This window comes from Puma concolor, chromosome F2, assembly GCF_028749965.1.
Source record: "Puma concolor isolate L17-30 chromosome F2, mPumCon1.1.hap2, whole genome shotgun sequence".
Classification (NCBI taxonomy): domain Eukaryota; kingdom Metazoa; phylum Chordata; class Mammalia; order Carnivora; family Felidae; genus Puma; species Puma concolor.
The window spans coordinates 60571604-60599120 of record NC_141684.1 but is presented as its reverse complement, the minus strand read 5'-3'; the positions used below and the strand labels follow the sequence as shown (position 1 = coordinate 60599120).

Here is a 27517-nt window from a genome sequence, read left to right as displayed (position 1 = left end):
ATTGACCCCTTTATCATTATGTAATGTCCTTCCTTGTCTATTATTATAATCTTTGTTTTAAAGTCAATTTTCTTTGCTAAAAGTGTAACCGTACTGCTTTCTTTCATTTTTTTTTAATAAGCTCTATGCCCACCATGGGGCTTGAACTCATTACCCTAAAATCAAGAGTTGCATGCTCCACCACCTGAGCCAGCTAGGCATCCTTCCAGGTTTCTTTTAATTCCTGTTTACATGGAATATCTTTCTCTATCCTTTCATTTTTAGTCTGTGTATGTCCTTATTTCTGAAGTGACACTCTTGTAGGCAGCATATAGATGGGTCTTGCTTTTTTTTTTTTTTTTTTTTTTAAATCCATTCAGCCACTGCATCTGTTGGTTGGAGAGTTTAGGCCATTTACTGAAGGCAACTATTGATAGGTATGTACTTTTTTCAATTTTGTTCAGTCTACTGGCTGTTTTCATAGTTCCTCTGTTCCTTTCTTCTTTCTCTTCCATTGTGGTTTGATGGCTTTCTTTAGTGTTCTGTTCATCTTCCTTCTCATTCACTTTTGTGTATTTATTGTAACTTTTTGTTTTGTGGTTACCATGAAGTTCATATATAACTTACTATGTATATAATGGTCTGCTCTGAATTGATAGCAATTAAATTTGCACATATTCCAAAACACATTTTCTCCACCCTGCCCACGTTTTATATTTTTCATGTAATGTTTTACATCATTTCATTCAGTTTTTAACTAATTACCATAGTTTTATTTAATTTTACTATTTTTGTCTTTTTTTTAATTTTCTTTTTACATTTATTTTCTGAAAGACACAGAGAGACAGAGCACAAGTTGGGGAGGGGCAGAGACAGAAGGAGACACAGAATCCATAGCAGGCTCCAGGCTCCGTGATGTCAGCACAGACTGCAACGTGGGGCTCGAACTCACAAACCGTGAGATCATGACCTGAGCCAAAGTCAGATGCTTAACCGACTGAGCCACCCAGGTGCCCCTATTTTTGTCTTTTTTTAAGCTTCAAACTTGCTTTGTAAGTGATTGATCCACTACCTTTACTATATATTTACCTTTTCCAGAGAGATTTTTACTTTCATACATTTGCTTGTTATTGCCACCTCTTTTCAGTTTAGAGAAGTCCCTTTAACATTTCTTGTAAAGTTGGTTTAGTAGTGATGAACTCCTCTAGGTTTTGATTATCTGAACAATTCTTAATCTCTCCTTCAATTCTGAATGATAACCTTATCAACTAGATAATTCTTGGTTGGCAGTTTTTTCCACTCAGCACTTTGAACATGTCATGCTGCTCTCTTCTAGCTTGCAAAGTTTCTGCTGAAAACTCTGCTGATAGCCTTATGACATTTCCCTTTTATGTAACAAGTTTTCTCCCGCTACTTTTAAGATTCTCTCTCTAATTTTAATTACAATGTACCTTGATGTGGATCTCTTTGGGTTCATTTTATTTGGAATTCTCTCATGGACCTGTATGTATATTGCGTTCCCCAGATTAGAAGTTTTCCACCATGATTTTTTCAGATAAGTTTTCTGCCCCTTTCTCTCTCTTTTCTTTCTAGGACCCAAATAAAGTGAATGTTATTCCACTTGATAGTGTCCGAAAGAAAAATCCCTTATCTTCATTTTCTTAACTTTTTTTTCTTCTTGCTAATGTGTCTACATGACTTCTATTGCTTTGCCATCCAGGTCAATGATCCAATATTCAGCTCATCCAGCTCATACAGTCTGTGTATTTTTCAGTTCAGTTATTTTACTCTTCAGCTCTGTAACTTTTGTTTGGACCTTTCTTACATTGTCTCTTTATGGAAGATCTCACTGTGTTCATCTATTCTTCTCCCAAGTTCAGTGAGCATCTTTATGACCATTACTTTAAATTCTTTATCAGGTTGGTTGTTTATCTCCATTTCATTAATGTCATTTTCTGGTGTTTTATCTTGTTCTTTCATTTGGAACATATTCTCTGTCTCCTCATTTTGCCTGACTCTTGTTTGTTTCTATGTATCAGGCAAATCAAATCACCTCTCCTAATCTTGAAGGAGTGGCCTTGTGTAGAAGATGTCATATGTACCTCAAAAGCACAATTCCCTGTGTGGGCTGCCTGCACTGTCTACTGTGGTGGCACCATGTCTCCAGCACAGGGTGAATGAGGCTGACACCTGGCTCAGCTGCATGTGGCTGCGTGCGGCTTTCACCTGGTTGCAACACGTGACTGCACTGTGGGAATGGGCAGGGTTCTCAGCTGGGTGTGCCCACTGTCTCCAGGAATTTGAGATATAGCTGCAAAGTGGTTCCCACCAGCACCAACATTAGCAAGGTAGGATGAGGTCACAAATACAGCACCTACCAATGCCTCCATCCCCAGAGAAAAGTCCCAACAGTTTCCTGACAGACGCTTTAAAATCACTAAGTGGGTCTTCTTCACAGAGGCACTTTTCAAATTGGTATTTTTGTGCTGATCCTGGGGTGAGTACATGTGCTAATCCTTTAAGAGTGGGTTCTCCACTCCTATAGTTCTATGGTTTCTCTGGATATAATCCCAGTTGGTTTTCAAAGCCCAGTATTTGCATGGATTGTCTCTGTTATGCAGGATCCAAGGACTGGGATACTTGTTATGAATCACTAACCTCTGGTTCCTCAGGGAAAAGTTTTGTATTTTTGAGTTCCCTCCTGATTATATATTACACCTGGAATGTTTTTTTGTTTTGTTTTTTTGGGGTTTTTGTTTTGTTTTGTTTTGTTTTGGCAAGATGATGTTTCTGCCTCTTCTCTCCATCTCAAGGCTGTCTTTTTTGTCCTTTGTTGTAGAAACATATGTTGTAGAAACATTATTCCACATGTAGTTGTTTATTTATTGTGGGAGGAGCAAGTTCAGGATCTTCCTACAGCACCATCTTTAATCATTCTTTAATCATTCTTCCATCTATAGGCATTTAGGCTGCTTCCATCATTTGTCTATTGTAAATAGTATTACTATGAACATGTGTGTACATATATAGGAGCACCTGTTTTCAGTTCTTTTGGGTATACACCTAGGAATAGAATGGCTGGGTCATATACTAATTTTATGTTTAATATTTTAAAGAACTGCCAAATTGTTTTCCACAGTGAATCATTTTACATTCCCACAGCAATATACCTTTGTACATTGTTGTACCAACATCTTGCACCCTTGTACCAACACTTGTTACTGTTTTTGCCTTTTATTCTAGTCATCCTGGTGGGCATGAAGTGGTATGTCATTGTGGTTTTCATTTGCTTTTCCCTAATCACTAACAAGGTTGAGTATTTCTTCATATTGCTCATTTGTGTATCTTCTTTGGAGAATTGTCAATTTAAGTCTTTTGCCCATTTTTTAGTTGGGTTGTTTATACTTCTGTTGTTGAGTTTTCAGGGTTTTAGTCCTTATATTTAAGTCAATGATCCACTTAGAGTTAATATATCTTAAGTTTATTTATTTTGATAGAAAGGTGAGGGGGAGTAGGGGTCAGAGAGAGAGAGAGAGAGAGAGAGAGAATTGAGAATCCCAGGCAGGCTCCACACCAGCAGCAATGAACCTGACACAGAGCTCAAAGCCACAAACCATGAGATCATGACCTGAGCCAAAACCAAGAATAGGATGCTTAACCAACTGAGCCACCCAGGCACACACCCTCCTCCCAATTTGGAGTTAATATATTAATTCAGTGTGAGGTAGGGGTCTAAATGCATTCTTTTGCATGTGGGTATCTAGTTGTCCCAAAACTATTTGTTAAAGAAATTTTTCTTTCTTGTATTGAGTGGTCATGGCACTCTTGTCAAAAATCATTTGTAGATAAAGATAGATAGACAGATAAGATAGATAGATAGATAGATAGATAGATAGATAGATAGATAGATTATTTCTCTCCTCTCAATTCTATTCCATTGGTTTATATGTCTATCCTTATGTCAGTACCACACTGTTTTGATTACTGTCACTTTATTAATATGTTTTGAAATAGGGAAGTATGAGTCTTCCAACTCTGTTCTTTTTTAAGAATAGAGTTTTGGCTATTTGAGACCACTGCAATTTCATATGAATTTAAAAACCTGCTTTTCCAATTCTGCAAAAAGGTCACTAGAATTCTGACAGAGATCTCATTGAATCTGTACATTGTTTTGCATAGTATTGCCACCTCAACAATACTAAATCTTCCAATCTATAAACACATTTATTTAGATCTTCCATTTATTTAGATCTTCTTTAATTTCTTTCAACAATGTTTTATAGTTTTCAGTGTATAAATGGTTCAACTCCTTAAATTTTTGGATATTATTAAATGAACAGTTTTCTTCTTCTCCTTTTTGGATTGTTCACTGCCGGTATACAGAAACACAATTTGACTTTGTGTTTGATCCTGTACTTACAAATTTTCTGAATTTGTTTATTACCTCTAGTGGGTTTTTGTAGATTCTTTGGGATTTTCCATATATGGGATCATGTTATCTGCAAATACAAACAGTTTTACTTCTTCCTTGCCAATTTAAATGTCTTTTCTTTTTCTTGCCTAACTGCTCTGGCTATAACTCCTACCACAATGCTGAACAGCAGTGTGAAAATAGGCATCCTTGTCTTGCTTCTGATCATAGGGAAAAGTTTTGTCCTTTACCACTGAGTTGGATCCTTTACCACTGAGTTAGCTATGGGTTCTTCATAAATCCCTTTATCATACTGAAGAATTTCCCTTCTCTTTCTAGTTTTGGAGTGTTTCTATTATAAACAGGTGTTATATTTTGTCAAAAGCCTTCCATATTAACTGGTGATGTTTGTTTTTTACCCTTCATCCTACTAATGCAGGGTATGATGCAGTTTGATTTTTCTATGTTGAACTGCCCTTGCATTCCCACTTGGGTAAATCCCACTCAGTCACGGTGTATAACCATTTAAATATACTGCTGGATTTAGTTTCTTATTGTTTTCTTGAGGATTTTTACATCTAAATTCAAGCAATATTAATCTTCAGGTTTTTTTGTTTTGTTTTGTTTTGTTTCTCATGGTATCTGTTTGGATTTGCTACCAGAGTAATGCTGGTCTCATAAAGTTAGGAAGTATTCTTTGTCATCTCATTTTTTGGAAGAGTTTGAAAGGATTAGTGTTAATTCTTCTTTAAATGTTTGGTAGAATTCACCAGTAATGCCATCTGGTCCTACACTTTTCGTGTTTGGAAGGGATTTGTTATTATTACTATTACTGGTTCAATCTATTTACTTGTTATAGGTCATATTTTCTATTGCTTAAGTTAGTTTTGGTAATCTGTGTTTCTAGGAATTTGTCCATTTCATGTAGATTACCCAAGCTGTTGAAATACAATTAATTGTTATAGTACTCTCTTATCCTTCTTTATTTCTTTAAGGTCAGCAGCAACATCCCCACCTTCATTGCTGATTTTAGTTAGGTGTGACTTTGCTTTTTTTCCCCCTTTATCAGTCTGGTTTAGGTAAAGGTTTGTTAATTTTGTTGATCTTTTCAAAGAAAAGGTTTTGGTTTTGCTGATTCTCTATATTGTTTCCTATTCTCTATTTCACTTATCTTCCTTTAATCTTTATTATTTTCTTTCTTTGGTTCACTTTGGATTTAATTTGCTCCTCTGTTTCTAGTTTCCTTAAAGTAAGAAATTAGATTATTTGTTTCAGTTCTTCTTTTTTAAATATAGGTATTCACTGCTATAAATTTCCCTGTAAGTACTACTTTTGCTGCATCTCATAAGTTATGGTATGCTGTGTTTCCATTTTCATTTGTTGGTAATAATTTTCTAATTTCCCCTGTGATTTCTTCTTTGACCTATTGGTTATTTATGAGTATGTTGTTTAATTTCTACATATTTTTGAGTTTTCAGGTATTCTTTGTTATTGATTTTGTAGCTTCATTCCACTGTGACTGAAGAAGATACTTTCATGGTTTCATAAATGTTTAAAATGTACTGAGAATTTTTTGTGGCCTAACATATGGACTATCCCTGGAGAATGTCACATGTGCACTTGAGAAAATGTGTATCCAGCTATTCCTGGGTGTTTTGTGTATGTCTATTAGGTCTAACTGGCTTACACTGTTGTTCAAGTCCTCTATTTCTTTCCTGATCTGTCTAGATGCTCTATTCCTTATTCAAGGTGAGGCAAGCATTGTAATTTTTGACTGAATGATGCAAACCATAAATTTTACATTGTTGGATTCTGAATTGTGTTGTATTTCTCTAGAGTTGGACTTTGTTCTGATGCACAGTTAAGTAACTTGGGATCACGTGAAGCCTTCTGAGGACTCTTCCCAATGCCTCATGTATTAGAAGGTCTTTAGACTCTGGATGGTCTAGACACAAACTATTCTCAGCTCTGTATGAGTTCCGGAAATTGTTTTCTTCACTGCTTTCCAGTCATTCTTTCCCTGACTTTGAATAAGTCTTGTCATGCATCTACAGATCAGAACTCAGCCAAAAACTCAAGCACCCTCTGCAGATCTCCAAAATGTGTTCATGCTTGAATGCACTTTTTTACTTACCTATATACTTACCCTTCTCCCCCTAAGTATCTTCTCTCTGGCACTCTGCCCTGCAATTCTAACCATCCTGGCCTTCCCAAACACTTATCTTTGTTTCCTAATTTCAATGAAAGTGAACTCTGTTTTGGTTCCTCCTCCTTGCACTGGAGCCTATATAAACAACCTCCAGGCTCTACTGTAAACTAGTGTAAAGAAGGGCTTACCTCATGTGTTTCCATTCTCTCAGGGATCACAGTCTGATGCCACCTGTCGTCCAATGTCTAAAAATCATTGTTTACATATCTATATGTTCTCAAGTTGTTTAAGGAGGAAGAGTATATTATTGCTGCATAACAAATTACCCCCAACTTAGAATCTTAAAAAACAAGCATTTATTTTTTTCACACAGTTTCTGAGGTTCGGCAATCAAGAAGCAACTTAGCTGGGTGGTTCTGGCTCAGGGTATCTCATGAGGTGGCAGTCAAGATGCCAGTGGGCCAGTAGTTTACAGCTGGAAACTTGACAAGGGCTGGGAGATCTGCTTCCAAGAAGACTCAGTCACACACTGTTGGCTAGAGGCCTCAGTTCCTTGTTAGCTGTTGGCAGGAGGCCTCAATTTCTCACCACATGGGCCTCTCCATAGAGCTATTCACAACATGGCAGCTAACTACTCTGAATGAGCAAGGGAAGGAAGGGTGGGGGGGAGCAGCACAGACGGACAGAGAAGAGGCAAAAGCCACAATGTCTTTTATAACCTGTCCTTGGAAATGATCCATTACTTCCACCATATTCTATTGGCCACAAAATGTGTGAGAGGATTATACAATGGTATAAATACTAGGAGGCAGGGATCATTGGGCCCATCTTGGAAGCTGGCCACATAGAGGAAAAATCTTGCTATGTCAACACGGCAGAAAGCCAAAGTCCTTCTTACACATTTTAACTCCTTATGTTATTTTTTTAATCCTCTAACTATAGACTGCATCCTACAGCTTCAAGAGAGATGGGCAGATTGTAGATCCTACTCCATAGCCAGACTTGGGGAAAAAATAACTAAGAGTTAAGTAGAAGCAGCTTTTAAGAGAAAAGAATAAGAGTTCTTGATGCCTATGGCAAGAAAGAGGAGAGCACTTATCGCAGACCTGGGCTTAAGAAACATCCGAGGTGCTTTTCACTCTCCCAAACAACTACTCAACTCTAATGACCAATCTAAATGTCTGTCTCCTTTCTCATCAATCTCCAGAGCTAGACAGCAACGGCATTACGAGTAGCAGTAGCAATAGTACCAGGGTCAATGCTAAGCATTTTGCCTTTGTCAGTTTAATTACTCCTCACAACAAACCTGTGACATAGGTCACCATTATCCCTTAAACTCCAGGTCTTCGTTTCTTGATAATCCTACAGTGGCTTTATGCTTTGCAGTGTATCTTGGTACTTTATTCTTCCTACATAACACCTGGCTTCCTCTCCCACTCTTCTGGCACTGAAATACTGTGCTGTCCTGCCTAACCTCTCATTCTACTTGAGTCAGGACTTAAAGGTTCCTCCAAAACTCCAAAACCAGCAAAACTCTTTCAAAGAAACCACCAGACTAGTGAGACCTCTGTTAATACCCTGCTGCTGGACTCTCCCAGTCCTACTGCTGCCTAATACAGACTTCCCCTTAAACCCAGTGGAATACATGCCCTGTCAATTCTGCCTCACCAATTAATCCCAAAAACTTTGCCTTATTTTAAGGCCCTCATTGAAAAATATTATTTCATAGCACAAATGCCTTCTTAATTTAAATTTGCTACAGCTTCCCTAGGGGTTCATAATTAATCACCAGAGAGAAAGGTCCAAAATATACCAAACTCCTCCTTAGTACAGTACCTGGAAACATAGGTTCCCACTAGTTATTTGTTGAAAAATGAATGAAAAATATAAAGTAATAATTATCAATACTAGCTCAGAAAACTCTCAAGGGGTTATAATCCAAGTAATTTTATTTACAAATAAAAAGGAAAAGTTACCAGCGGACACATATAAACAATTCACAAAAGACAGAACACAAAAGAACAACAAACAGAAGCAAATCATAGAAATGCAAATTAAAATATCACTTTTTGTCAGACAGATTGGCAAACATTGAAAATTTGTCAAGAAAGTAAGAAAACAGGCATTCTAATAAATATAATTTTGTATTTTGGGGATTTATGCATCAAGTATCTTTAAAATTTGCATACTCATTTGACCAGTATTTCCATTTCTAACAAATTAATTACAAGAAAATAATGGACAAAGGAACATACTTATATGTTAAAAAAGAAGGAAAAAAATCACTCTGGCACTAACTATAATACCAAAATCTGTCCAACAATAAGGGTTTGATTAAACAAATTTAGTACTTCCAAACTATGAATTATTAAGTCACTTCAGACTATTATATTATCCCAGTTTTTAAAGTAACATATATTCACATAAAAACATACCTGCATAGGAAAAAAATCTAGAAGTATACACCCCAAAATGCTTAGCAGTGATTATCTCTGTAAAAGAATAGTGGAATTATTTGTGACTGTTTTCTTTTTGTTTATCTCTACTACCTAATTTTTCTACGTGGGTTGCACATGGAAAGCACACATTTAGAGCACAATTTAAAGACAGGAGTGCCACTACTGTAACGGAACATGGGACAGTCCCATGATCCCTAAAAATGTCAGGCAGAATTAATATCAAATAAAACATCATATAACTTAACTCAATAGCCTTGTTTTTAATTAGTTCTAGGAACACACATGGAAGAATTTGTTAGTACTCCTCAAGCATCTTAAGACAACAAACAAAATGACCTCTCAAATAAGAATGTAGTATGAATCTGAAAGACAGTGTTGAAAATCACTCAGTGAAAGCCTCAACTGCTTCAACGTGTCAGATTCAATCGCATTTTCATGCCTTTTCACAGTCATCTTGAGACCTCACACTCTAGTGGGAAAGCAGTCACCACGACAATGATAAAACATAAATCACTCATAAGTTTAAGTCTGGCTGAAGAAAAAGTCTTCTCTATAACTTTTATTCCAAATTAGATTAATTTTTCCCCTCAGACTTGAACATTTGGGGGGATGAAATTTAGTCGATAGCAAGAGAGTCCTGAGGTTGAGTCTAAAAATACACATATGTTACCAGGACAGCATATACATCTCCAAGCACTGTGTACAATTCCAGCCAAAGCACAGGAAACTGCTTGTGGCCTTGCAGAACATTGCCTAGAATTGTTTATAATGCCTGATTCAACATGACCAGTAGCACCAACAGTAAATCTTCAGTAGGACTAATCTATAATTTTCAGTGATGACGACTGGCATAAAAAGAATGTTTATTTCCACCTTTCTTTGGTGGAATATGAAACAAATTATTCTAATTGTACCCACACAATAGCAGGTATCCATACACTTGGCATCCACCCAAACCTACAACATAGTTTGCGAGTCATGTCACATAAAGCTCCATCAATGCACCCCATGGGATTTGACAGCAACTATGAAGGCACAGAAAGCACTAAGCATGGTACAGCTTCAGATTCCTTTAAACCTACATAGGTATCATCTTTGATGAAAGCAACATTTGTTGCAGGAGAAAATTTTCTAGTACAAGGAGAAAGTCAAAGAATAACTCTGCAGAAGAAAGAAATTATATGTTAGTGGCATTTGTGTAAAGCAAGCACAGAATACCTAAAGTGATGATATGGTTACACAGTTATTTTGAAAAGAATGGAGAGTTCCTTGCTTTGGTGACAACACCAGCACCATCCATGCACTCATTCAGCAAATACATGAAAAACCATATCCAACCAGAACTATTCTAGGACCTGGGGATACAAGAATAAACCAGCAGAGTCGCTACCTTCATGTAGCATACGGTCCCTAACAAGGAACAAAGATGTTAAGCAAACAACTAGATATTTGACTAGAACTGCAAATGTTAGAACATCATTAAATAAAAGGGCAGGGTGCTATGAGAGCAAATACTAGGCTTCAGAGTCAAGTGAGCCAACCACAGCGGACAGAAAGAGAGGCCCAGGCAGGGGCAATCTATGCAAAGCTCCTCCAGCTGGCACGACGACCTCAACCAACCCAGGAACTCAGTCTGGTGTATCAAAGCACTGAGACCATTTCTTGTGCCCATGTTAATTCTGAGATGCATAAAGATACCCAAGTTAAGAGATCGGGTTGGCAACTGCTACATGAGTGCGGAGCTCGGAAGAGAGATCCAGGCGAAGTATAAACTTAGAAGTCACTGGCTGAGAGATGGTGCGTGATGCACAACTGGAGGGTATTACTTAGACAAGCTGAGCAGGACAGGGCGGGGGCGGGCGTGTACCACTTCATTAAATCACACACACACAAAATTCATTACTTCTTGCAATCCAATTCTTTCTCTCTTGACTTACAAATCTGAAATAAAAGTATTTCCTAATATTATACTTCCAACACAATGCCCTATTTGTTCAGAATGAATAAGATGAAATGTATAAAGTTCTTGGAGAAATGCCAAGACCTAAGAAAAATACTTCTTTCAGTGAGTCTAAGACATTATAGGCTAAAGTTTATTTAACAGAGCCTTCCTTCTAGCCTTTTCCAGTGCCCTAGAAAAGGAACTTTTTTTTAACACACTGATAGAACTACTTCACAAGATCTGTCACTAGAAATGCTTTCAGTCTACAGAACTGCCACCTACTGAAGCTAGATCACAATTATAAGCAGTCTGAACACACTAAGTCTTGGAGGGATGGAACATCAAAAAGAACAGACACACCTTCTGCTCTGCACACTCATAAGTTAACAACTTGCAGAACTGTCACTATGATCCTTAGACAACCTGCCCTGCACAGTCTCCTATGGTGAATATATAGGATGTAATTGCTCTATAAAGCGGTGGCCAGGTTATGGCTATAGAAAAGCTGGGTTAATACGTTCCACAATTTATGGCCCAAGCACCATATAAGTAGGACATGCCTTAACACAAACTCACCTGATTTATTTGAAGCATGTTAAAACAATATTGACCAAACTGCTGTATCCCTCACGGCTCCAAAAACTGGAAAATGAAAATGAAGAAATAAAGTTCAACTTAGTTGGTGATCTCAATGATTAGCACTTTAAACACATGTCCTTGATCAAAATCAAATATAAAATGGAGTAGATCTAGGTCAACATAGAACTTTCTATGATGATAAACATGTTTTATATGTCTGCAGTGTCTAATCCAGTAGCCACTAGCCACATATAGCTACCGAGCACTTGAAATGTGGCTAATGCAACAAGAAAGTAAATTTTTGATGTTTTAAAAATTTTGACATTAATTTAAATTTAAATAACCATATGTGACTAGTGGACAGTGCAGAGGTAGGCTGAAAGATGACCCTTCTGGTTCTAAAACAATGCCAGCAAAAGTGGAGCTATTAAAAACAATCTGAAATTTTCAGAGTAATATTTAATATACACTCCCCTTGCTCTAGGAAGGTTTTAAACAGCTTTGTTTCCAAGCTCTATAAGACAAATTAAGCCTGAAGAACATACAACACTTACTCTCCTACTTACTCTCCTAGGTGGTATGGAAGAGTACAAAGTAAGATAGCCTAGCTGGATTTTTTTTTGTTTGTGGTTTTGTTTATCATCATTATAAAAACAGCATGCACAATAAAATTTCACATAAAATTTTCAGGAAAAAAAAAATCACTGTCCTGACATATCCCATTGTTACATTTGGGTTTGTTTCCTTCTGGGTCTGACCTTCTGCTACAATTATATTTCTTTGCATGTGGCAAATCTCTTCTAAACTTAATTTAAAAATAGATACCAAAGAAGGGCAGAACACCCAAGTCTATGGACAAACAAATCATGGGATCTTACAATGTAAAAAGTTTACATGAAAAAATAAATTATGGGGGCACCTGGCTGGCTCAATCAGTATAATATGAGATTCCTGATCTAGGGGTTGTGAGTTTAAGCTGCACATTGGGCATAGAGGCTACTAAAAAAATAAAATAAAATAAGAAAAAAAAATTATGTACAGACACTACCCTTCAAGAAAATTTATCTAAAAAGCAACAACACAGTCTTGATAAAGAGCAAAAGCACTAAATCCAGTCACTTGGGTAAGAATCTTTTATGCTGTAAAACTTTAATATTAAAATTTCCCTCAGAAACAAAGGTTCTTGATATATACACGTACACACACACACAGATACACTATATACATATACACACACATAGGTTCTTATATACACACTCTTATGTATACCGTGTGTGTGTATATATACAGCTACCATTTTCTCAAGATGACAAACTGAGGTCAATTCAAAATGAATTTGAAAGTTTTCAATATACATATGTTATAACAGTGACCTCGGCATCTGCAACAATTTTTATATTTTCAAAAAAAATCATATGTTGTAGAAACAGCACAACGGCTGAGGATCACTGAATGTGAATATTATTCCAAGCTCTTCAGGAGATTACCTTTTGAGCCTTGGCAAACTACTTTGTGTGTCTTTCAAGTTCTTTTTCTTTCTTTCTTTCTTTCTTTTCTAAATCTGTAAAAAGTAAACTAAAGTCACTGGCAGCCTCTAACAAATAAAATACAACAGAAATAAGACCCCGCTCACAAGACTGGATTACAAAAAAGATCACAATTTCCACCTTGGGTGTTACCTGCTCTTGTTCTCTCACCTCTCTGCTCTGAAGCAAACTAACTGTCATACTGTGAGCTGCCCTTTGGACAGGCCCAGATGGCAAAGAATTGAGACAGGCCTCTGGCCAACAACCCAAAAGAAATGGAGGCCTTCAGTCCAATACCTCCCAAGCCAACTGAATCTTGCCAAGCGCTACATGAATGAGCTTGGAAGCAGCTCTTCCCCCAGTCACTCTCTCAGATGAGACCACAGCTCCAGGGATAGCTTGTCTGCAACCTCTAAGAGGCCTTGAGCCACAAGTACCAGATAGGCTGCACCCAGATTTTTAACCCACAGAAACTGAGTAATAAATGTTTGTTGTTTTAAGCCCTTACTTCCCAGGGTAATTTGTTATGCAACAATAAATAAGACAATCCCATTCAACTCTAAAATTCTATACTCCTATGGTGATTTAGGTATTAATTAACATACCTCGAGAAACCAAAAAAATAATTCCCTGTTTAACATGAGTAAATGAGTTACATTAGAACTTGAAAATGATAAATTATGAAACTTAAACATTTACATTTTGTTCAAAAAAAAAAGAAATCACTAAAAAGTGCCTCAGTAGTCAAATGGTATTAAAATACACTAGGTATAACTAAAAATACAGCCCCAACCAATTTTCATTTTTTTAACTGAAAATAATTCATTTGGAAGTTAAAATGTGAAAAAGCCACTAAAAGCATCTCAGTGATTTAGTGTCCCCTACTTTCTAGAATTCAACACTCACCAAATTTGAGAAATCCTATTTTGTTTTTATCTCATGTAAGCCTCTAAAAGTTACAAATGCTTATCTATAGACCTATATGTGTTTCTTCAGTATTAGAGTTTGTTATTTTTTTTATTTTAATTCCAGCATAGTTAACATACAGTATTGTATTAGTTTCAGATGTACAATATAATAATTCAATAATTCTATACAGTACCCAGTATTTATCAAGATAAGTGTACTCTTAATCTCCTTCAACTATTGCACCTTTCCCCACCCCTCCCACCGCCCCCCCCCCCACCTCCCCTCTGGTAACCATCAGTTTGTTCTCTATAGTTAAAAGTCTGTTTTTTGGTTTGTCTCTTTTTTTTCCTCCCCTTCCTTTGTTCACTTGTTTTGTTTCTTAAACTCCACATCAAACTGAAATCATATGGTATTTGTCTTTCTCTGACTGGCTTATTTCACTTAGCATTATATTTTCTAGATCCATCCATGCTATTGCAAAAGGCAAAATGGCATTCTTTTTTACGGTTGAAAAATATTCCATTGTGTGTGTGTGTGTACACCCCATCTTCTTTATCTATTCATCTATCAATGGACACTTAGATTGCTTCCATAATTTGGCTACTGTAAATAATGCTACAGTAAATATAGGGGTGCTCTTCAATATTAGAGTTTGTAACAGTAGTGGGTGGATTCCAAGAAGTAGTCACAATAAGATATAAGATTACATTTTTTAAAGTTCTAATCTTCTGATACAAAGGGTAGTTGTAAGAAAAAACAAAACTGCTTAAAATTGACCATAAAATTTTAAGTATTCTGTAAGCCTCTCCTTCACAATTATAAAGATATGTATAAATTAAAACATGAAACTAATAGGTCTATAATAGCACTCCATGACGTAACTGAATAATATTCTAAACTTATACTTTTTTTACCAAGTTATATTACATTTACATCAATATATAAATTATAATTCACAACCATACTATGGACAATTCGGAATGCCCATAGGGACACGTCTTTAACACTTCATTCCTTCTTTACAGACATGCCTGCTCTACTGTCCTACATTTAAAACAATTCGATAAAATATCAATAAAATGTAGAGCAGTTTTATACTCCCTATGATTTCATAAAATCCACTTCTCCATCCACTATCAAAAAAGTTTCCAGCTGCAGTTCATTCCAATTACAGCTAAGTACTTTTAGAGAAACCTATTCACATGTCCCAAAAATGCCCGACAGTGCTATCCAGTCAGGCACATTAGGACATGCAGTTCCAGATTCCAAGCTACTAAATGAAAACAGGCAGAGCAATTTATGGAGAGAGGGCAACTAACTGTAGAAGATTTGCTGCTCATGAAGAATTGGAAGTCCAACATGTATGTGAAATGTATTGCTGATATAACTTGCTGCTTTTGCTTTTATTATCAGATTTTACCCATGTGATAAATTGAAAGCTGTACAAAATTAAATCTATAAAATCTTCAACAATTAAATATTGCTTCATAAAATAGCATTATTAAATTAATTTCTCTACAAATTGTTATAGCAGCACCATCCCACAATTGATAGGCAATCCTCATATAAATGTCTTATTGGACAATATGAAAAGCAGAAACAATTACTATACCATTCTTAGGCTCCAAACTACCCGAAAACTATCAGCTCAAAGCTTCTTACTCTAAAAACTTCACAGGGTCCTTAAAAAGCATTAAAAAAATGTTTTTTCTTAACTTTCACTTCTTTTTCAAAGTAGGCATCCAAAAGAACTTTTATGTAAGAAAAGCAAAATAATTTAATATAAACTTTAATATCTCTTAAGAGCCTGTGAAAGATTCTAAACATATAGAAATCTCACCACCAACCAAGAAAGAAAACTAACATTTATCAGACACTAATGTTATATACCACATGTTATATTTTGCCATTTTTATATTAACTCATTTAATCTTCATCACCCCGGGATATAGAGGTTATCTCCGCTTTTCTAGAAGTTGTATTACATCCCACAGTCCACTGCTAGGATTAAAACCTAGTATGGTCTGGTTTGAAGTCCTCATCTCTTTATTATACATTAAATTTATAAATAAAGACTTCACCTCTTAAAATTTTTCCTGTCACAAAGGTCTTGATCTCTAGAACAACATAATAGCAAGGTTCCTTTGGAACTTTGGTGCTTTATTTAAAATCAATTATAAACTGTAATTCTTAAGGATTCTAGACACTCATCTAATATTTCCTTGAGTACCTAAAAGAGGCACAAATATATCTACACATAATTTGATCATACTGTGCATGCCTCCAACTATTCAGTCTAATATTAACACAATTCAATTTTACAATATCTAGGTTTTTCTCTTTATTATGATCTGTACACATTAATTATCAGATACCCAGAACTCAAAGTGAACAAAAGGAGGGAATGATAGTAAAGAGGTTAGCTACAAAGAAAAAATCCCAAAGTACTGGCCAATTATATCTTTCAGAATCTGATCCTAAAACAGGAAAACCACTCAGCCTCACTTTCTGTACTGTTTACGCACTGAAAAGTTTGATCATCTTAAATATTTTTAATATTCTTTGTTGAAAGCCAAACCAAGCCACTCTTTCCTAGAACTTCATCCAGGCAAGCCAAAAAATCTAAAATATAAAATTTATATGGTTTTCCATGCCGATTAGGAATAAAGAGTCATGACGTAACTTACCCTCAAATGATTCAGGAAAAAAATATTATGTACACATGACAGACCCAGATCTAGTGATAAGTGAATAAAATGCTAACAGGTAAATCTGAGTAAAGGTTACATGAGTATTCTTTGTATTATTATTATCCTTCCTACTTTTCTATAAGCTTGAAATTATTTCCAAATAAAAAGTTAAAACTTAAAAATTACATGGCATTCCATCTGTAGTTAACAATACATATTCTGATTATGCTGCAACATTTTTACAGATACAAAACGGATTTTTGAGGAAAAATTCAGTAATTTGTTAAGAAATATGCACTATATCCTTCCAGCTAATGATCACTTTCAAATAAATTTCAAACTACACTGCTATGTAATGACATGTGGCAATGGTGACTTGAGTTGAAATCATAGCAGGAAAAAAAAAACCAGCATACACACCCCACAGTTTGGTATAAATGCCTCACAAATTTAATACAGGCCTGCTGCAAAACGCAGCAAATCTACAATTCAAGTGATATATGAGATCTCTGGTTTGCAGTAAAATACAGACACACTGAAAAGTGAAACACTTGCCATATTACAAAACAACTGAGATACAGGATGTCTGGGTTTTGATTGTTTTATTAACTAATTTTTTTTTTTCCACTGCAGCTCAATTCACAATATACTTGAATCATCTTTAGAAAGGACTAGGAAAGAAATGCCCTCCTGGAGAAACGTTGCAATCTTTTCTCCTACAAGGTTACTATTATCCTGCCTGCCCATCATAATTTTGAATTCAAGTGTTCGCCATGGTTTCCTAAAATGTAAGGATGCATCAGAAGAGAAGTAATGCTCAGCAAAAGTTCACCAAAATTGTGAAATCAAAATATTAAAAATAAGGGTTTTCACCTAACAGTGAAATACCTTTAAAGGATCATCTCTATCGTTTCTGCTGGAACCGCCCACTTCAAAATCCTTTAGTACATTCCCTTAATTGAACGGTCCATCCCTACCCCAGGAGTTGTTAACCTTTTGGGGGTGTGGGGAGCGGCGGGTCACGCAGAGTATGGACCCTTTCCAAAGAAAATTATTCACAAATGCAAAATCCTGCACGTATTTCCAGGGACTTCCAGAACCTCGAGGCCATTATCCCCGCCCCCCTCCCTAAGAATCCCAGTTCAGCGTCTCCTCGATTGCCTCTGCGGAACACCCCCCTCATCACAATCCCCGGCTCTCCCCGGGAGGGACTGGAGGCTCTGCCCTCACACAGTGGATTCTGTAACTGATCTTTGTCTCTCCGCCCAATTCCCTTCACCTCGGCAAGGTCACTAACTGCCAACTACCCCTTTAAGCCGAGTCCTCACGGTAGTAGTTCTTACGAGCCACATCAGAACTTGCCTGTCATAGGATATATTTTGTCCCCTCGGCCCCACCTACCTTCCCCATTTCGGCGTGTTACGTCTTCACCACTTGCCCATTATACAGAAATAGCCACCAGCACCACCCCAAGGCGCGCCCCGGGCCCGCCGCTCCTCCCGCGCCCCCGGGGCCATTCCCCGCAGACCCTCCTAGGGCCTCGCTCCATCTCTCCTCCCCTCCCTTCCCCTCCCCTCCGCAGGGACCCACCCTCGGGCCCTCCCCCTCCCTCCCTCCCTCCCTCCCACACCGCCGCTTCACCCACCGTCCTCTCTTCAGACTGTTCCCACCCGGGCCCCTTAGACCCCATCTTTCTGCGCCCTCCGTCGGGCGCCTGCCTCCCCCACCCCACCCCCAACCCGGGCACTCCATTTATGCCGGCCTCCTAGCCTTCCTCCCGGCTCCTCCCCTCCGGACACCTGTGTCGTCCCACCCCCTCCACACACGCCCCCCCCCCCCCAATTCATTCGCCTCTTCCCCGGCTCCTCCGCACCCCCACGGTCCTCCTCCCCTCCCCCCTCCCGCCTGGAGAGATCCCGAGGAGGGAGGGAAGGCGCGGGGGAGGGGAGGCCGCCAAGGGGCCGCTCTTCTCGGGGTTCGCCGCGCGCCGAGGACCTGCAAGGCTCCCCAGCGCCCTCTGTCTCCTCCGCCAGCGGGGCGGAAGTCGGGGCCTCCCGGACGCCCCCAACGAGGGTATTTACCTTCTTGCCAGGGACACTTTGCAGACGGCTCCAACATTGGCAAGCACTACAGAGAACTGACCCCGCTCGGCCGCCGCCGCCGCCGCCGCCGCCGGCTTCCACCCCTCCGGCTCCCCGCCCCCCGCCTCCGCCCGCCTTCCTAGCGCTCCCGCCGCGCCCTCCCGGGCCCGCGCCGCGCGCCCCCGCCTGCGCAGCCGCTCCCGCGTCCCTGCCAGCCCGTCGCGCGCGCGCGCGCGCGCCCCCGGCCCTCCGCGGACCCGGGCCGCGCGCCCGGCTCCGGCCCTAGCTCCATTCCTCCTCCAGTCGGCCCGCGGCCGAGCGCGGCCATTGTTCGCGGCGCAGCTCCCGCCCCCTGGCGGCGGTCCGGCCCCCCGCAGTAGCGGCCGCGGCTGGCGCTGCGGTGCTGGCGCCGGCAGGCTGGGCCTCCGGGCGAGGGCCGTTCCCTGAGGCCTTGGGAACCAGGGGGAGAGAGTGATTGGGGAGCGCGCCCAGTCCGCAGTCTCCCTGTTCCCCGCTCGGCTCCCAGGCCTGGCTCCCCGCCCGCTCGGCTGCAAAGGGTGGGCCTGAGGCAGCCCCTTCCACACCTGCACTCAGCAACTGCCTCCCCCGCCCAATTGACCTTCTGCTCTTCCTAGACGCCCATACGCGCCCGGATTCTCTGCCCTTACCTTTCCCAGGCTCTCTGGCTGCCCCCCTCTGTTCTGCTGGGGACACGCGACCATCCCGCGTCTGCTCCGGCCGCCGCTGTGCGATGCACGGTTTAGCAGATCCTGCACCTTTCCAGACGCTGGGAGGAGGGGGGCGGGGGAGGAGGGGAGGGGGTTAGTGCAACTGTCTCGCCCAGAAAACACTAGTGATCAGTAATCACCTGCTGTCCAAGATCCGCAGCTTAGCCAAAGAGCCTCCTCCACCAAGAAAACAAAAAACAAACAAACAAAAACCCAAGAAACCGTATTTGGTCACATGAAAAAATCCTTGGAACCAAAAATGAGGACCATCTTAGAACAGTGCCCTAGATCCTAGATGATTGAGGCAAGAGTGCCAGAAAACTCGAGTTACTTCTTGATTCGTCCTGGTTTTGATGTGGGTTACAGATGTCTAGACGACTTCAACCCGGCTAAACCCAGTGAAATTCAACCCTTCATTTAGTAAATGGCACCAAAAATAATCTGGCAAAAAAAATAAGTCTAGAAATAGAATTATTACTGTGTTTTCACAAACTTCCCCATTTGCATTATTATTCCCAGGGTTCCTTCCCAGTATCAATCTCCACCTGGAAAATGTTTACCCAGCCTGTGATTTTAGTCATCACCTAAAACTGACAGTTCTATCTACAACTGGGGAGACAATAATAGTCTAGTTAGTGGTTAAGCCAAGGGCACCAGAATTAGATAAGCAAGCCTCCTTATCCACTTGCTAACTGGGCTAGGAGAATGTTGCTTTTCAATGAGTCCGTTTATGCTTTTGTTCAGGAGATTACATATGATAATATGTATTTAAATATGATTATATATAAAGCCCTTTAAACTGGGCCTGGCATGTGGTAAGATAGCAGCTACTGCTACATTTTCCTCTTAGAACTCTTTCTTAAACTCCTTCCCCTCTTCCCTTCTGCCAATTCCTTCACACTTAACATGTTTACCCTCCCTAAATTTGCACTAGTCCTGGATTAGTGACTTCAAGCTACTCAAACTTAGCATCTAGTCAACATTTAAATACTTGTTTGAATGAATACATGCCCTTCCTACAAGCAGTTCTCCTGACGAGTCTGTCACTTCCTGGCCTTTCCATAGGCTCTTGCTTCTCCCCTGAGTCCATCTCCCCTCACCTGATGAAGAAAATCATCCTTCAAATAATTCCAAAATCAGCTCCTTGAGAGGCATTCTCTGACTCCTCTGCGTGGGCCAGGGCTGTCTCCTGACTCTCTCTTCTCTGACATTGTTGGTGTATTCAATTGTTTTGAGCCCATCTCTCCTCACAGACAGTGCATCTTTTCAGGGCAGGCTCTGGTAACCCCAGCATCCAACAGCAAGAGGGTGGAAGTAAATGCATTTGGATTAACGGATGAGTTTATGCTTTGGCAAATGACTCTAGAGTGGTCAGAAATTTCATCCCCTTTAATTTAGATAATTGAAGTTAACTGAAAACTGTATCTCCACTGTAACTTTTTCTTATAACCAATTTTAAGTCTTTGGTTATCCACTTGCTAACTAGGAAACCATGGGCATGTTACATTTGTACCCCAAATAGATTGAATTTTTACTACTCTGTTGAGGAGGACATATTTTCCTCTATCCTGCTAGGTTCTTTGGATGGTAAATTGATATAAAGCAGATTAACAGGAAATACATTAACAGCATATACCTATGGGAACCCTATAAGCACATGAGACCCAAGGACAAATCAGACAATTGAAGTTTATATGCCATCCTAAGCTAAGAAATGGGAGAGGAGTATTGAGCTTCAAATGGGAGGAGGGTGATTCAGAGGATGATAAGAGCAGATGTTTTGTAATTAGATGTTTGCCCTGCCATACAGATAGGTCACTCAGATAAACAATATCTCTGGTAATAGCTCTCTCTCTCTCTGCGCCAGACCCCCTATCTAAATTCTTTTGGGTAGTAAAGAGAGAGATAAAGCTTTTCTTGGTCTGCTGGTCTTGTCTTCAGCTCAAGACAATCTACATGCCAAAGTGGCATATTTGAGGGTCGCGTACTTTGCTCCCCTTCAAGCCACAATATTCAGAGAGAAATTTGTTGTTAAGCTTGAAGCTGCACTTTCAGTTGCATGAGGTATATAGCATCAGTACATGAAATCACCTGAGTGACGTGGAAATCTACACATAAATCTATAATCTTCTGAAGATTTTACTTTAAAATAAAATATTCATATAGGAGTTGAAAATAATGGCTATTTAAAGAAGAGTGATCCTATTAGCAGCTGACTAAAACAAAGCAACTCATTTATCAATGCATCTTTACCAGGTACCATTGTAGTCAAATATTCAACCATCAGAAAAATACGCTTTCAAATTCATCTTTGTCAGGTTTGAGCAATTTGGTTTTTTTTTTTAAGTTTGTTTATTTATTTATCATTTTGAGAGAGAGAGAGAGTGGGGGAGGGACAGGGAGAGAGAATCCCAAGCAGGCTCCCCACTCTCAACACCACAGAGCCCAATGTGGAGCTCAAACCCACAGAACTCAAGATCAGGACCTGAGCTGAAATCAAGAGTTGGATGCTTAACTGACTGAGCCAGCCAGGTGCCCCGGTCCTCTTTTCTTATATATATATATTTGTAAAGTTGTTTGGGGCTGGGGGGGGAGTGGGGGTTGGTTTTTTGTTTGTTTGTCTTTTGTAATTTCTACACACAACATGGGGCTCAAATGCTCTTCCAACTGAGCCAGCCAGAAGTCCCCTCTCTTATATTATTACATCTTTTTCCCTTTAAAAAAAAATGTTTATTCATTAATCTTGAGAGAGAGAGAGTGGCGGAGGGCAGAGAGGGTGAGAAGGAATCCCAAGCAGGCTCCGCGCTGTCAGTGCAGCGTTGGACGCGGGGCTCCATCTCACATATAGTGACATCATGACCTGAGCTGAAATCAAGAATCAGATGCTTAGCCGACTGAGCTACCCAGGTGCCCTTTAATACATCCTTTTCTTAATGTCTGTTTCCCTGTAAAATTCATGTAGCCCCAGTGCCCACCATATAAGCTACTCTCCTTTATATACTTATATCGACATATTTTTATCACTACACAGTATGTGTTTCTTCAGCTCCTTAAAGACAGGAACACTGGCTTCCTTATCTTTGCTTCCCCAGCATCCAGCACAGTGATCAATACATTTTTGTTGAATGAATGGAGTAGTGAATTTGACAAACATTTACAGAGTAGCTACTATATGCCAAATACTATTTATGGCCCAGAGACACAGAGCAATGAAAAAAATCTGCAGAATCTTTCTCCTCCTGGAACTTACAGAGGAATGAATGAATAGATAAATGCATGAAATAAGCACTTCTAAATCCTTTACCTCTATTAGAATACCATTCTGAAAATTCCCAATGTATTTGCGTGTTCACAAATAGATTGTTTGCAACTCAATATTTTTTCCATAATAATGATGACAAGATAGTTATTAGGTATCAGTTGTCTAAAACACTATACTAAAAAAGAATAGAAATAAATTATAAACATAGTCATTAAGAGTAAGGAAACAAAATTTTATTTAATGAAGTGTACAAAGTTTCTGTTAAGTCTTAGGAAACATAATGCTTAACAAATATTCTTGAATAATAATAGGGAACCAATTGTGCTTAGATTGACTTTTCTTTTTCCGTCATATCTATCATCTCCCCTCCAAAACTCTCAATTTTTTCTTGAATATATCTATACTTTCCACCACACCCAGAAATCTGACATTTTGATTTTAACTTATTAGATTTGTAATGGCATTGTTTAAGTTTCGATTTCAAACTTAAGTCCTAAGCTGAAATACAAGATGCGATACTTTTGTAATCTCCTTTTTCATTTTGATCTCTTTTATCATCTGTAAACTGGGTTCTTTTATTGAATATGAACTTGTACTACATTTATCTATAGTACAATGCACTCATAGAAAGAATTCTTCTCTTCATGGGTATTTTTCTTCTAGCCTGGGTTCTTCCTCTGTCTTTTGAATGCCATGTTCCATTTTTGTATTATTATTACTCTTATTATTAGTTTTGCTGCAATGATTGACATAATTTTTATGCTCATTTTAGTCCTGCCTAATCTAGGAAGCTGTCTCCAGACCTATTATTAGCTTACCATCGCTCAGTAGAACGTCTAGGGAAAATAAAATTATGTTTTGTTTCATTCATTTCATTTGTTTTAGGGATGGGATAGTGTGATACTGTGATATGATACAAAATACTTATGTGGCACAAAGCTCCTAAAACACTTGTAATACCCCTAAGCGATAAAAGTCATAGAAGCATCTTTTGCTATAATATTTGGGTTTTTTTCCAGCTCCTGATACAGCTACAGAGTATTAAAGGTGAAAGGAGAATCTTCTGGTATTCATAACAAGCCCTTTTCAACCCCACCTGAGTTTATGTTAATGAGGTGACTTTTAGAAAGCCCCTAAGGATGGAGGCTGTCAAAGGAACCAACCACATGTTAGAGAGTTGAAACTTTTAGCCCCACCCCTTGACCTCTAAGGTTTGGGGAGAGGCTGGAGATCACCAATGACCAATGATGTAATCATCCGTGTCTACATAATGAGACTGCATTAAAAACTCAAACTGAGGAAGAGAGCTCCCAGGGGTGCCTGGGTGGCTCAGTCGGTTTAGCATCCGACTCTTGGTTTCAACTCAGGTCACCATCACATGGTTTGTGGGCCTTCTTGGGATATCTCTCTCCCTCTCTCTGCCCCTTCACCCACTCATGCACGAACTCTCTTTCTCTCAAAATAAATAAGGTATCTTTAAAAAAAAAAAAAAAAAAGGAAGGGAGCTTCCAGGTTGCTGAGCACATCAAAGTGCTGGAAGAGTGCAATGGCTGGGGAGGACTTGGTCATTCCCTTCGCTCAGTCCTCGTCCTATGCATCGCTTCAGTTCAGCTGGATCTGAGATGTAGGTTCTCATAATAAACTTTTAATCTAGTAAGTAAGTGTTTTCCTGGGTTCTGTGAGTCACTCTGGCAAATTATCGAGCCTGAGGTTAGGGTGTGGGAACCCTAGATTTTTACCGAGTCAATCAGAAGCACTGGCGAAAACCTGGACTTTCAATTAACGTGTGAAACTGGGGGAGTGGGACAGTCTTGTGGGACTGAGTTCTTAACCTGTGGCGTCTGCACTAACCCCAGGCTGTTCGTGTCAGAATTGCTTGGTGCTGAAAACCCATACATTTGATGTCAGAAGTGTTGGTGTGAGCAGTAAAGAAAAACTATTTTTCCCATTTAGTGGGTGTCCAGAGATCAGAGAATTGGTCGGTGGTGTGGGAAAACATTCCAGAGAAAGAATCTATAATTTGGCTTTATTCTACCATATTTACCCTAACTTTCTGATACTTTTCTTTAAAACATATATATATGTGTATATATATGTATATATATATATATATGTATATATATGTACATATATATAAAACAAAGGCTAGAAATGTGCCTTCTTTATAATTATTTAAATTTCCTTGCAATGGAAATAAATTTGTATAACATCACTGAGCAAGAGGGATGGCAGGAAGATGGCAGGTGTTGTTTCTTCTTCTTTTTTTAAGTTTATTTATTTATTTTGAGAGAGAGAATGCGAGCAGGGGACGGCAGAGAGAGAGAGAGAGAGAGAGGGAGAGAGAGAGAATCCCAAGCAGGCTCTGCATGTGTCAGCACAGAGCCGATTCGGGACTCGAACCCCCAAACCATGAGATCAAGACCTGAGCTGAAACCGAGAGTCACACACTTAACCAACTGAGCCACCCAGGCGCCCCCACAGGTGTTGTTTATTAAATAAGTTCAAAGACTTCTTCAAACACTTTTTCATTGTGACTGTTTTGAGAGGCATCATCTTAGCAATCACCTCTCTCTTTCCTTATTGTCCCCCCACCTTTTTAAAAGACTTCATCATTCATAGGCTATTCTTTCCCTTCCCATTTGTAAAGTAAGAAAAATACTGTACATTTCAGCTATTTGTGACTTCTCATTCTTTCCTCTCTTTGATAATAATCAAAGACACTCTGAATTAGTAATATATTGCAGCGTAATAAACCATCCCAAAATTTAGTGGCTTAAAACAACAGCAGTTTATTTCGTTGAAGCAGTTTGGGTAAGGCTCCATAACCAGTCCCTGCTCCATTCAAGCTGAGCCTGAATCATGTAAGTGTGCACTTACTCACATCTGTAGTTGATGCTGGCTGTCAGCTGGGACCATCTGTCAGAACACCTACCTGTGGCCTCTCTGTAGCTGCGTGGCTTCTTCACAACATGGTGGCTGGGTTCCAAGAAATAAGAAGTCAAAGACAAGGGTGCCTGGGTGGCTCAGTCGATTGAGCGTCCGACTTTGGCTCAGGTCATGATCTCATGGCTCGTGAGTCGGGGTCCTGCATCGGGCTCTGTGCTGACAGTTCAGAGCCTGGAGCCTGTTTCAGATTCTGTGTCTCCCTTTCTCTCTGCCCCTCCCCGACTCACGCACGCACCCGCACTCTCTCTCTCTCTCTCAAAAATAAATAAACATTAAAAAAAAATTTTAAAAACAGAGGTCAAAGACATAAGTTTTTGGTTTTTCGTTTGTTTTGTTTTTTTCAAGTAAGCCCTACGTGCAACATGGGGCTCTAACTTATGCCCCTGCAATAAAGAGTTGTATGCTCTACCGACTGAGCCAGCCAGGCACCCCAAAGACATCAGATTTTTAAGACCTGGGCTTATAAACTGGCATAGACATGCTGTGAATTCGGCCATAATCTATTGGGCCCAGATTCAAGGAGTGGAAATTTGACCCCATCTCTCCATGAGAGGCATGTCGAATAATTTTAAAGTCTGATTTAAAACTCTGTACATTCTCTGAAACATATCACCTTGTCTTTTCACTGTATTGTCTCTGTGTTAAAATAAAGGTGACATTGAACATTTCCTTCCATGGATACCTGGGTCTGCGTGAATCATGGCTGCTGACTTCACTCATCTAACACTCTCCTTGCCCACTGAAGACAGTTGCACACCTGAACTATAGAGATCACAAAAACCAGGGTCAAGAGGAAAGGCTTCATACACTTTTCGAGTCCACTCTCCTTGCCAGGTCAAGGGCAGGCTTTGGGCAAGCTAAAGGAGTTGACAATTGCATCAGCAGAAGAGATGAAGGGGTAAGTTGGAAGCTGGAGGAAACCCCAGGCAGTGATGTACGATTGTAACATTGAATCGTGCTATGTTTCTGGGACGTACTGCAGTTGGAAGTGGGCCATGCTGCCAGTGAGGAGCTGAGACGTGACCTGGGGAGGGACCAGCAGAAGGCAGTCAGACAAAGTCATGCTGACTGGCGTCACTCCGAGCAAGGGTTACTCCTTTTTCTCCCAGCCTTACCCCAGCATCACCTGCAGGCGAAACTCATTTGTTCATCATATATGCCTGTTCAACATACATGCCTGTGATGGGGGGTCTAGAACATGTTCCCCCCAAAATAGGACCCGTTGGCATACTGAATATTTTAAGCTGAAGAAATTTGAGAAATAGCATGTGCAGGAGTGACTTTCTGATCTTCTCCTGAAACAGGAAATAAAACCCTCATATGAGAGGTGCCCTCCCTATACCCAGAGGAAAGGAGCTCTCTCATCACCAAACGTGAAGGGACACAGAAAGTATCTGCACAAACATTCTTGCTAAGTTTTTGCCAGTTTACTACACTTACCTCATAACCTTTGTCCCATCATCTTCCCACAAGTCTTCATCAAACCTAGTATAAAAGCATGCAGGTTTGATCATTTCTTTAGGTATTCATTTCTTTTTTTTTTTTTTAATTTTTTTTTTCAACGTTTATTTATTTTTGGGACAGAGAGAGACAGAGCATGAACGGGGGAGGGGCAGAGAGAGAGGGAGACACAGAATCGGAAACAGGCTCCAGGCTCCGAGCCATCAGCCCAGAGCCTGACGTGGGGCTCGAACTCACGGACCGCGAGATCGTGACCTGGCTGAAGTCGGACGCTTAACGGACTGCGCCACCCACGCGCCCCAGGTATTCATTTCTTTATGAAGGCTCCTGCATCACGTAAAGTTTATATTAAATAAATATGTATGCTCTTCTCTTGTTAATCTGTCTTTTGTTAC

At 39.7% G+C, this 27517-nt stretch overlaps 1 protein-coding gene across 13 annotated transcripts in view; it reads right to left on the bottom strand.

Moving 5' to 3' along the window:
- STAU2 (staufen double-stranded RNA binding protein 2) overlaps window positions 1-19519 on the bottom strand; it is a 312929-nt gene extending 293410 nt beyond the window's left edge. Inside the window, exons 1-3 of one of the 13 annotated variants that reach the window (XM_086695685.1) lie at window positions 13007-13077; window positions 11517-11582; window positions 8975-9031 (exon numbers count right to left, since the gene is read on the bottom strand). Coding sequence is in view for 6 of the 13 variants with exons in the window: in XM_086695693.1 (XP_086551819.1) it covers window positions 19394-19447 (54 nt within the window). In the remaining 7 variants the exon portion in view is untranslated. Of the gene's footprint in view, window positions 1-6727; window positions 6745-8974; window positions 9032-10216; window positions 10354-11516; window positions 11583-13006; window positions 13163-18045; window positions 18163-18725; window positions 18852-19393 lie in introns of those variants that run through there. The other 12 variants (XM_086695689.1, XM_086695698.1, XM_086695686.1 and 9 more) reach the window with 12 other exon arrangements.
- Between the last annotated feature and the right edge of the window lie 7998 nt (window positions 19520-27517).